General features: G+C 36.4%; 1 protein-coding gene across 2 annotated transcripts; it reads left to right on the top strand.

Moving 5' to 3' along the window:
- The first annotated feature begins 5,665 nt into the window (after window positions 1–5,665).
- LOC143557027 (putative E3 ubiquitin-protein ligase XBAT35) lies at window positions 5,666–10,274 on the top strand. 2 transcript variants are annotated; one of them, XM_077046196.1, is made up of 10 exons: window positions 5,666–5,792; window positions 7,414–7,528; window positions 7,624–7,704; window positions 7,832–7,920; window positions 8,000–8,091; window positions 8,161–8,242; window positions 8,323–8,422; window positions 8,538–8,623; window positions 8,967–9,698; window positions 10,189–10,274. In XM_077046196.1, the coding sequence occupies exons 1-9, from the start codon at window positions 5,691–5,693 to the stop codon at window positions 9,660–9,662; spliced, it is 1,443 nt and encodes a 480-aa protein (XP_076902311.1). In that variant the 5' UTR covers window positions 5,666–5,690; the 3' UTR covers window positions 9,663–9,698; window positions 10,189–10,274. The 2 variants fall into 2 exon arrangements, with proteins under 2 accessions (XP_076902311.1, XP_076902310.1); XM_077046195.1 differs by lacking the exon at window positions 10,189–10,274 and having other exon boundaries at window positions 8,967–9,734.
- The last annotated feature ends 362 nt before the right edge of the window (window positions 10,275–10,636 follow it).

Genomic DNA, 10,636 nt, shown 5'->3' with positions numbered 1-10,636 from the left:
CAAGCTCCAAATGTAGCTACAGCAAACCTGAACATGTGTTAAAATAAACGTCAAACACTTGTGTGTTGGTGAGAAATCAAGTTTAATAGATAATAGATAACAATAATCACTGCGCGCAACACGTGTATGTCTGGTGTTTAACAAGGGTGAAATCAGATTGTGATCAAGCCTAAATAGATCATAGTTCATAGTTCAATCCGTGCTCCCAAATGAGCACAAAAACAAGAAAACATCTGTGCAAGTGTAAACAAAGAAAACCGTAAACGATAGGTCTCCCGTGTTCATCTAATGGATCCATGAAAACTTCGGAATAGGCCGAACAAAGCGGTTAATGATACACACATACAAATAAACAGCCAAGTAAACGTCCTCAACACATGGGATACTGCGCGACTAAAGTTCATAAACAAGTTTAAGACTCAAGTTTGTACGAACACATGAACATCCCAAAACATTAAAAATAAAAAGGGATTAGGTACGAGATTACTCACTTGATAAACGATGCGGTGAAAGATAAAGCAAGAACCAACTTTAAACAAGCACAAGTTAACCTATAATTAAAGATTATTGTTTTAACGATTTGCTTTAAGTCTTGAATATAAGTTAGCATAATTAGTAAGTAAATTATTATATATAATATATATTACCGGAAAACAGGGCAGAACAGGAGAGAGGACGAAGGCAGAGAGAAAGGAGACGGCAGAGGAAGAACAACGGCAAGGAGCAAAGGAAGAGAGAACAGGAGAGTTTAAGTGCTTTGTGTGTGTAGTGTTAGGAATTAACATTATTATTTATAGGGAAACCCTAGGGAACACAATCCCTAGAAAAGGGGAAAAGATTTCCAAAAAGTAAAAGATTCCAAAAGCAAAAGATATCAAAAGATATGGCAGCTGCAGGGGGCAAAGGAAAAAGCTGACAGGTAACAGTAAACAAGCATGGGCGGGTCAGATAAAGGTACTGGTCAAGCAAGGAAAAGCAGATCTCAAAAGATAATGTCAGTCACTTTTTCTGTCAACCAATGGGGTTGGTGCGCATGCTGCGCCGAAAGTAACTTTTCAGACATAAGATAGGTCAGGTCAACAGCACAGAAGATAAGACAACATAAAAGTAAACGGCTGGATTAAACAGAAGAAAAGACTCAAGACATAGCGCGAGAAAGCTTGAGCGCACGCGCGAGGGCGAAGGCAGACAGAGAACAGTCCACAGCGCGCCGCGGGAAGAACTAAAATCCTTAGCGCGTCGCGGGAAGAACTACCATTCTTAGCGCGCTGCGAGAAGAACTACAATTCTTAGCGCGTCGCGGGAAGAACTTCCGTTCTTAGCGCGCTGCGAGAAGAACTACAATTCTTAGCGCGTCGCGGGAAGAACTACCGTTCTTAGCGCGCTGCGAGAAGAACTACAATTCTTAGCGCGCTGCGAGAACAGTTCGCCTCGCGTATCGCAGGAACAACTGGTCTTCGCGCAGGCTTCCTTGTAAGGAGTCTGGCGCGTGGAGCTGCGCAGACAACCTTAGGCGGGAAGAAACAAAGGACACAAAAACTAAGAGAAGGGGTTCAAGGCTTAAGGGCGGGACGACGACAAGAGAGAAAAGAAGGCGGAGAGAAGAAGATGGACGGGACGGCGGGAAGGAAAAGAGAGGAAGAGGCGGGAAGGAAAATATTATTATTATTAAAAATAAAGTATAAGTATAAATAAATATTAAATCATAAAAGAAAGAGATCGGATCGGAGAAACGGATACCTGGGTCGGGTCGGATCGGGTCAGATGTCACACTTTTGAGCTGTGAACAATCAGTTCACACCCCGACATTTTCGCCGTAGGTTGGGGTGTGACAACAGCTCACAAGACACTATCATGCAAAATATATATTTATTTATTTAATTTCAAACAGGCAAACAATGCTTCATATCAAAGATAAAATCATTCCAAAACAAACAACTATTCCAAAACAAGTTTCTCAAAATAACTAATTCAAAATACTTTGTCTTTTGTTTATTAACCTAAAGTCCGATAACTAAATGTCTTCATCAACTTTCAATCATTCAATATAAGCACCTGCAATATGCATAAACATAATATAGTTTGTCAGTAATATGTTGATTGAGATAACCACCAATTTGATATATAGTAATAATAAAACAAACAAACCGTAAGCGTTAATGTAGTAATACAATTGATGTAACAAGTAGGTTTAGTTTGACCATTGCCTAGCGAATCGGGCTTTGGCTACTAAGACTAAATAAATACAAATAATGGTGTCAGTTAATCATTGCCTAGAGAAGCGGGCTTTGACTACAAAGATAGCGTATGATCATACTTAATGAGATAAACTATGATGGACCTCTCCGATGCGATAAAATAAACAAATAATACGCATTGCACATAACAATCAACTTGCAAACAAGACAATAAGCAATACCTGCTTTGTGATTTAAATTGAGATTTGATGTAAATAAATGAATTTTGGTACGCATACTGCCTTCAAAGAGGCGAAAAGATGGAAAAATGGGGTAGTGATTAACTCACCTTAGTAGTTAAAGCGATCGAGAGATATAAAATAATAATAAAATAGCTGCAGATCCAAACTCAACCAAAAAAATCCTATAAAATTACAATAAATAATATTAATAAACTCGAACATTTAGCCGTTGGAATTGTGTCAAACGATCTTACGGTTCAAAAGATATGATTAAAACAAATTAAGCGAGTGTTTTAAACAAGCCGAGTCGGATCAGAACTGAAAGGTCGGGTCCGACACTCTTAGATGTGAAATTTAGTAATAAACACAAAACTCTTCTGGAGCAAAAGCTAATTTTTACCAAAAGAGGGTTTAATTGAGAAAATATCAGTTTTCAGTCGTTAAGAACCCTAAACAGGTCGGTTTACAACTGACCATCAAAACTCTTCTAATTCATGAAATTGATAGAGGGTTTTGATGTATTATGATGAAAAAAAGATTTTTCGTTTACACAACTTACCCATATTCACAATAAATCTAGCTGTATTCACAATAAATACAGCTAGAACACGAGTCAAACGATTAAAGCTTGAACTCAAAAAGTCAACTGTCTTGAAAAGCTTGAATAACTTGGAGAAATCAATAGGGGATACCAAGGTGATGAGGTTTAGAGATGATAGCTGAGTTTTGCAGTAGGAATTAGGGTTTAGAGAATAGTTGATTTAAATATTAAAGACTTAAATTCATTTATTAGGCAGTTAGCTCGTTTATGCAATAGAATATTCGTTTGATGACGAAATCAACTCATTTAAAACATAAAATTCATTTTACGGAAGAGAGGATGAATATGGACATGAAACAGGGTCAAGGGGGTTTCTTGTAGCTCAATACACACGATTTAGGTAGAAAATAACCAAATTTTGTATTAAAAACGAACCAAAAATGAACTAAAACCAACTAGCTGTAGAAAGAGGCTCTAGGCGTCACGTGACCAGCATAAGGGGGTCTCCCGCGTGGAAGATTTTTCAACAAGTTTCAAATTTGACAAATTTGGTCCCTGAAGTTTATAAAATACCATTTTTAACTCTTTTAAGCAATTTTAAATGATCTTAAGCATTGTTGATGAGATTGAAAGTTATGAGGGTATAAAATAAGTATAACAAAGTTAAGTAGTAATAGATGCATCATTTTATTAAGGGTTTTTTACATATATCCCCTCATTAAGTCCTCTTAATTACATATTTCCCCAATGTTAAAATCCTAATTACATATTTTCCCTTTTAGCATGCAATTACCCTTTTACCCTTATTATGTGACAAAATTTGTTCATATGTCACCCATGTAAATAAGTCTTTAAGTAGTTCATTAAGGGTAAAATAGTCATTTTTAGTTAATTTTAATGAAATGGGAAAATATGTAATATATGTGGTTTAGGGAGAGGAAATATGTAATTGATTTTTAAGAGTTGGGTAAATATGTAATAAGGGAACTTAGGGAGGGGATATATGTAAATGCCCATTTTATTAATACAAAATATCCGAATTATATTCTTAAATCGGGTAAAACATAAATGAACACAAATACGAAAAATCCGAGATGTTACAAACGTGACCTACTAAGATATCGCTGAAGGGGTTTTACGTTGACTATTTTTCCTACTAATATAGTTACAATTTATATAATCGAATAGTTGCTAATCGCTTTAGCCATTAGCCAATATACATTTTCATTAGGAATGGCAATGGGATGAGTCTGAAAGAGGTATTAATAATCCCAATTCAGTACCCGCATAATGCTTGTCAGGTGTCGAGGTCACTATGAGTATCAGGTGTACTCGTTAGTTAGCTAAAAAAACCCACCGCGATTTCCATATACATTCAAATTCTTTTCATTTTTAATTTTTACATTATGGTATGTTCTTAGCAACTACAATAAGTTAAAATATGATAAGTAGATACGTATCACTATCACAAATAAATGTTCAAACTACCTAAAATATTTTAATATCGTCACGTATGCCCCCACCCCTCCACCCCACCAAAAAAAATGTTGATCTATATACTAAACAAATTATAAACAATGCATATCTCAAACAAAATTTTCATTTTCACATAATTAAGCTATTACAATGTAAAACTGAGCCACCAATTCAAATACAAGATACTAGCATTACCGTCCGAACAATTAAGCATCCAACTCGTAATCACAACAACCCAATTGCAAGAGTGGAGCTCTACCTATTAAGCTATATTCCTTTTGTCAAGCCAAGTGAAGCATGGATGCATAAAATAGAATCTTATATGAAAGAGATTTGATAATAAATCCCATCAAAATTGACTACACGACCAATGAGGAAAAAATAAGATTTTTTCTGGTAAATGGTTTCAATCCTAAATTCGAATACCCATCCAATATGTTCCAACTTTAAAGTACTACCGCTCGATAAAAATTTAGAAGTAGTGATGTCAATTCATAGGGGTGTTCTTTGGGTTTCGGGTTTCTCGGGTCGAGTTCTTTAGGTGTGAAAATTTAATTTTAGATCTGAAACCCAACCCAAATCTCTCACGGGTTTTTCGGGTTTGGGTTATTTGGGTTTGGATTTTTTTTGGGTTGGGTTAAACGGGTTTCGGGTATCTAAGAAAATAGAAGGGAAATAAAAAAGTAAAGAAAAACTACAACACGAAAACTAAAGCAACATATACTTCTTTACTCGTTATGTAAATAATCAAATTATAAATATACATAACCCCAGTAAAACAAAATTTTCTTCTATTACAGTTGTTATTATAAAAGATCTATAAACAATAAATAATCGATCAACTATAATAGGTGGAATATAAACAAGTGGAATGTATACGGTGTACAAATCTAATAATAATATCATGTTTTTAAACAAATCGTTGATCCGAGTTTTCCGGTTAACCAGATACCTAGAGATCAGACCCAAAAATCAACCCGGGTTACATTTTACCCGATAAAAAATCAAAACAAAAGATATGTCTTCCTTCAAATTACGCGGAAGGAAGCAGACCCTTAACCACGAAGATAATGCCTCTCATACAATAATAACAATAACAATAATATTATTATTTTTGCCCCAAATAATAATTTCAATTCCAAAACATCAAATCCAATGCATTTTCCTAACAAACATCCATCCAACATTATTCAATCCTCTCGTCAACCTATCAATTAACACTTTACATAAACCCTAATTTCATCAATCGATTAAATGGGAGCACAGCAATCCAAAGACGAGCTGTTGTATCAACAAGTCAGTTATGGCAACTCTCATGGCATCATTAAGCTTCGTTCCGAAGGTGCTGGCCTTGAGGTACTCTATTTATAATAATTATTTATAACAATTGTGTAATTTTATTTTCATTTCATAGCATTAGGTGTCCTTGAGGTTGTACTATTCATAATCATTGTCATCTATTTATTTATAATAATAATAATAATAATAATAATAATTGATTCCTTTTTTCACAATTAATGTTTGCTAGTTAATTTCGTTAGACCTAATTTGTGGCGTATCTAATTATTTATTAGTTATAAGAATTGTTTGTTGTTAATTTTTGTTGCGTTAGTTTTTCTGTTTTGTTGTTAAAATTAGGACGAAAAATGAGCGGAAAATACTCGTTTGATTTCGGCTCGGTTTGTAAATGAGATGATCGGCACGGTTCGGTTTGCAAAGGAGCCTAGCACGAGCAAGCTTTTACTCGGCTTGTGAACAGCCCTGATTGGGCTGTTCATTAGCTGAGCCGAAGCGAGCAAGGACTTGCTTGTGCTTGACTCCTTTACGAACCGAACTGAGCCGATCAGCTCATACAAACTGAGCCAAAATCGATCGAGCGGATTTTCTAGCGTTTTTTAAACGAGCCAAAGCTAGCGGTGGTACGCTTGGTTTGGTTCGGTTTGTAAACGAGTCAAGCATGGTCAAACTTCTTTCTTATAGATATTTGCAAGCTACTACAAGTTTGTCTAATTTGTTGTTAATTTGTTATCAGGTACAATATATATGTTTAACTTCAAATTTGTTTCTTATAGAAATGTTTAAAGTGAAAAAAGAGTTAAGTGATGATCGGAAACTTGCTCGATTGAAAAATGCTTGTTCGATTTTGACTCGATTTGTAAACGACCCGATCGACTCAGTTCTTCAATTTATAAATGAGCCTTGCACGAGAAAAGGTACGCTAGTTTCGGCTCACGAATTGCCCTAGTTAAATCAGGGCTGTTAGCGAGCTGAACTGAGCAAAGGCTTGCTCGTGCTTGGCTCGTTTACAAACCGAACCTGTCCGATTAGCTCATTTACAATCGAGCCAAAAGCGAACTAGCATTTTTTGATCAAGCGAGATTTCGAGCATTACTTATCTTCTTTTTTTTCACTTTAATAATTTCTAGAGGAAGCAAGTTTTAAGTTGGATATAATGCGCTTGAAAACAAATTAGTATCTTTTAGACAAATTTCTAGTAGCATGAAAGCTTAAAGCAATCAAATGAAACTATAAAAGTGACGGAGAGAGCAATTTTAAAAGGTTTTACAAGATTGCATATGGATGTATATATAATTATATTTTATAACAGAAGTAAATTAAAAAGTAATTCGAGCCAATCGAGCCAAACCAAGCATACCTTTGCTCGTTCTTCGATAGTTTACAAAGTGAACAGAGCCGATGGGCTTGTTTACATACCGAGCCGGAATTGAACGAGCATTTTTTGATCAATTGTCGAGCGTCGCGCAGTTTGGACAGCCCTAGTTAAAATTGGCGTTTTAGTTTGTTCCAAATCCAGTTTTGAAGGTCAGCTGTCTCATTGGCACATGAATTTAATAACATTTAAGTTCTTTCAAAAAGCAATTAGCATATAAGCAGTTTCAATAGGAAACCTAAACAGTAAACACCATTGGTGGTGTGATTATGTTTTAAACATGTGCAACTGTGGTTTCTGGTGCAGTGGATGGATAATGAAGGAAAGACTCCTTTGATATTGGCTTCTATGAATCCACAATTATATGATGTTGCTAAAACATTGATAGAATTGGGTGCCAATGTGAATGCATATCGTCCAGGTAGCTTCTTTGTGTCCTTTTGAGTCTGTAAACAATATGTATCTGAATTGTTATGGAAGTTTTCTTACTTCACTTTTGTTGACTAAATTCTTCAGGTCGTCATGCTGGATCGCCTCTGCATCATGCAGCAAAAAGAGGCCTAGAGCCAATGGTTAAGCTACTGCTTTCACATGGTGGTATGTGATTCTTAGTCAAAGTCAACAAGGCCATATTGGCAGTGATTAGTTTCATTATGGCAGTGATTAGTTTCACTTGCTTGTTTATAATTTCTTAAACTGTATTTTTTTTTATTTTAATTTTCAGCTAACGCGTTGGTGATGAATGATGACTGTCAAACTGCACTTGATGTTGCAAGAGTCAAGGGATTTACCAATGTTGTCCGTGCACTTGAGGTACACACGAGTTCATTTCACACATGATTCTGATCATTACATTATGTCTTATGTTTGGTTTGTGATACAATCATTGTAGAACCATTTGTGCTTATTCTCTGGTTGGCTGCAAGAGCTTTACGGGCCAGGATTTCTTGAACTACTTGCTCCTCAACTACTTTCTAGAAAAGTGTAAGCATTGCATGTTTCTTGTGTTAATGGAACATTATCAGGTCAGTTATTTATCTGAATTACTTGCAGGTGGGTAGTTGTACTACCATGTGGAGCTCGTAAACTTACAAAGCCTTTCAAGTTGGAACTTGCTATATATTCCAGCATACAGGTAGGTTTGTTTGCAACTACCAATTATGTGGTTTCAGTTATACTCAGCGTCTCATATTTTCTTTCTTTATTAATAAGCAGGATGCTAAACCTCGCACATTGGCTGCATTGTGGAAGGCTGACATGGATGAACCAAACTTTAACCAGCCTGATCCTACAGTTGTCATTACTTGTTCCAACAGTAATTTGTTGACACATTTAATTTTGATATACTTGCATGTGTGACCTGTGATGTATAATTTGTACTGGTTTATGCTTCTTGCACCTTAGACCTTAGTTTTTTGTTTTAACTACAGAGTCACGCATCAAACTTGCCCCAATTAACGAAAGTGAGAAGCAACAATTGCAACGGTTTTGCAATGCTTGCAAAGGAATTCCTCAGGTATGATAATCTACTTGATTCAATCTTAACCTTTTTTGTCTTTTTAGTGCACAAATCGTTCTTATCGCATAAGTATGAACTGTGCGAAGCGGAGGGAAAAAATGCAGTGGCATTTTCGTAAATAGCGTATTTACGCTACAACAATTTTCAACTAGTAATAATAATAATTATTACGCTAGCTGTAAAACTGTAGCGTAATTATTATTACGCTAGTTGTATTTGTGTTGTGAACACGCCACTGTGTCTTTTCCTCCCTTCACTTCGTGCGTGCACACACAACACATACATATATATTTTCACACACACAATACTTAAATCTATATGCATATTTTACACATGTCAGGTTATGCATTCTGTGTTTCCATTCAACAATCAGACCCCTGATGTTAGACCACCTATCCAAACAACACCAGAGGACCCTGAGTTAGCCCTAGCTATTGCTGCATCCCTACAATCTAGTTCAGCAGCGGGACCTGCTGCTGCTGGTTCAGCAGCTGGGCCCACGGCTTCTAGTTCAGCAGCGGGACCCACAGCTCCGAGCACCTACCACGCCTCTAGCTCAACCACCTCTCCTTGTTCAACCGACCCCGCCACTTACAAAAGTGACCTTAAAAGCCAAAAGCAATGTGAAATCCAGGATGAAGGAACAAGTAGCACCGCTGTCAGTTATCATCCCGATTCAGATACCAACACTTACACTCAAATTGTCCCAACGGCACCTATTAACCCAGATGCACCACCCACGGTCCCATCAGCACCACCGTTGCCAGACATAGCGGATGATGGTCCCATTCACTACCCATCAATTGATTCCACCCCTATCGGTCTACCTGAAGAGGAGAAAAACAATAATGATTCTCCATCGTCATCATCATCTTCGTGTGTTATATGTCTGGATGCACCGGTTGAAGGAGCTTGCGTCCCGTGCGGTCACATGGCAGGATGCATGATGTGTTTGAATGAAATCAAAGCCAAAGATTGGGGTTGCCCTGTTTGCAGAACCAAGATTGAACAAATTATACGGATTTATGCCGTGTAAGGTCGTGAAGCTGGATCATATTATATTTACTGAACTGTAAGTTCTCTTTTTGGTTTAAATGTGTCATTATTTAGTACGCGGGCGAACAGATAGAATCATGGTTGTAGAACTCGCTCGATGGTAGGGACGAGCGATTAATCGGATTGGAATTTTATATGGAGTGTTTGAAAAAATACATATAAAAGTTTACATAAATACTTCAAAGTTCACATAGTATAGATCAAGCATAAACAATTAAACGTAAATATAATAAATCAATAAGAAAAACCAATACTGAGGTTAACAGGTAAAACCAAGGTCTGATTGCCTTCCAAAAATTAAAAAAATAATAATAATAATTACAATTATTTTTTTTTAAATGTTCGATTTGGTCCGATTTGGGCCAACTAGGTTCAACTATTGATTAATGGGACCAATCAGCTAAAATTCATCGGCCTAGGGGCGTCTAGCGATTAATCCACGCCTCGGCCAGCTTTTTACAACACTATTTAAAACCATAATTTTATCTTTCTGATTGGTTATGCAGCGTGTATATGCTTTTAAGAGCTGGTGAAAATAATCTTTGGCTGCTATGGAAGGAGTGGAAAATGTTGAAACTGATTGTATCAATATTTCTACACCTCCAAATGTTATGAATGTGTGGTGAATTGTATTACTTGAAGCAAATCTTTTTGCTCCTCTTATGTTAAAATGGGCGGTAAATGAAGTAAATATTGTAAAATGGCATGTTGAATGGATTCTGTATTGTTATTTAAAATTGTGTGGTATTTATGTCAAAATGGTGTTTGTCTGTTTAAAGGTGTCTACATGCTTCGAGAGATGCAGTTTCCAATTAGTTTTCGTTTTATATGTTGCAGTTAGAGTTTATTGCTTTGCAGTTGTGTCAGTTATTTGTCGTCACCTTTCTTTTGTATCGTTGTGCACAATTTTCGTTTCTTTAGTTCGGATTGAAGCTGGCCCAATTTGGTGTCAAG

Source organism: Bidens hawaiensis, unplaced genomic scaffold, assembly GCF_021521415.1.
Source record: "Bidens hawaiensis isolate Kalapana, Puna unplaced genomic scaffold, B.hawaiensis_p1.1 tig00018778_1, whole genome shotgun sequence".
Lineage (NCBI taxonomy): Eukaryota > Viridiplantae > Streptophyta > Magnoliopsida > Asterales > Asteraceae > Bidens > Bidens hawaiensis.
This window is presented reverse-complemented; position numbering and strand designations above follow the sequence as displayed.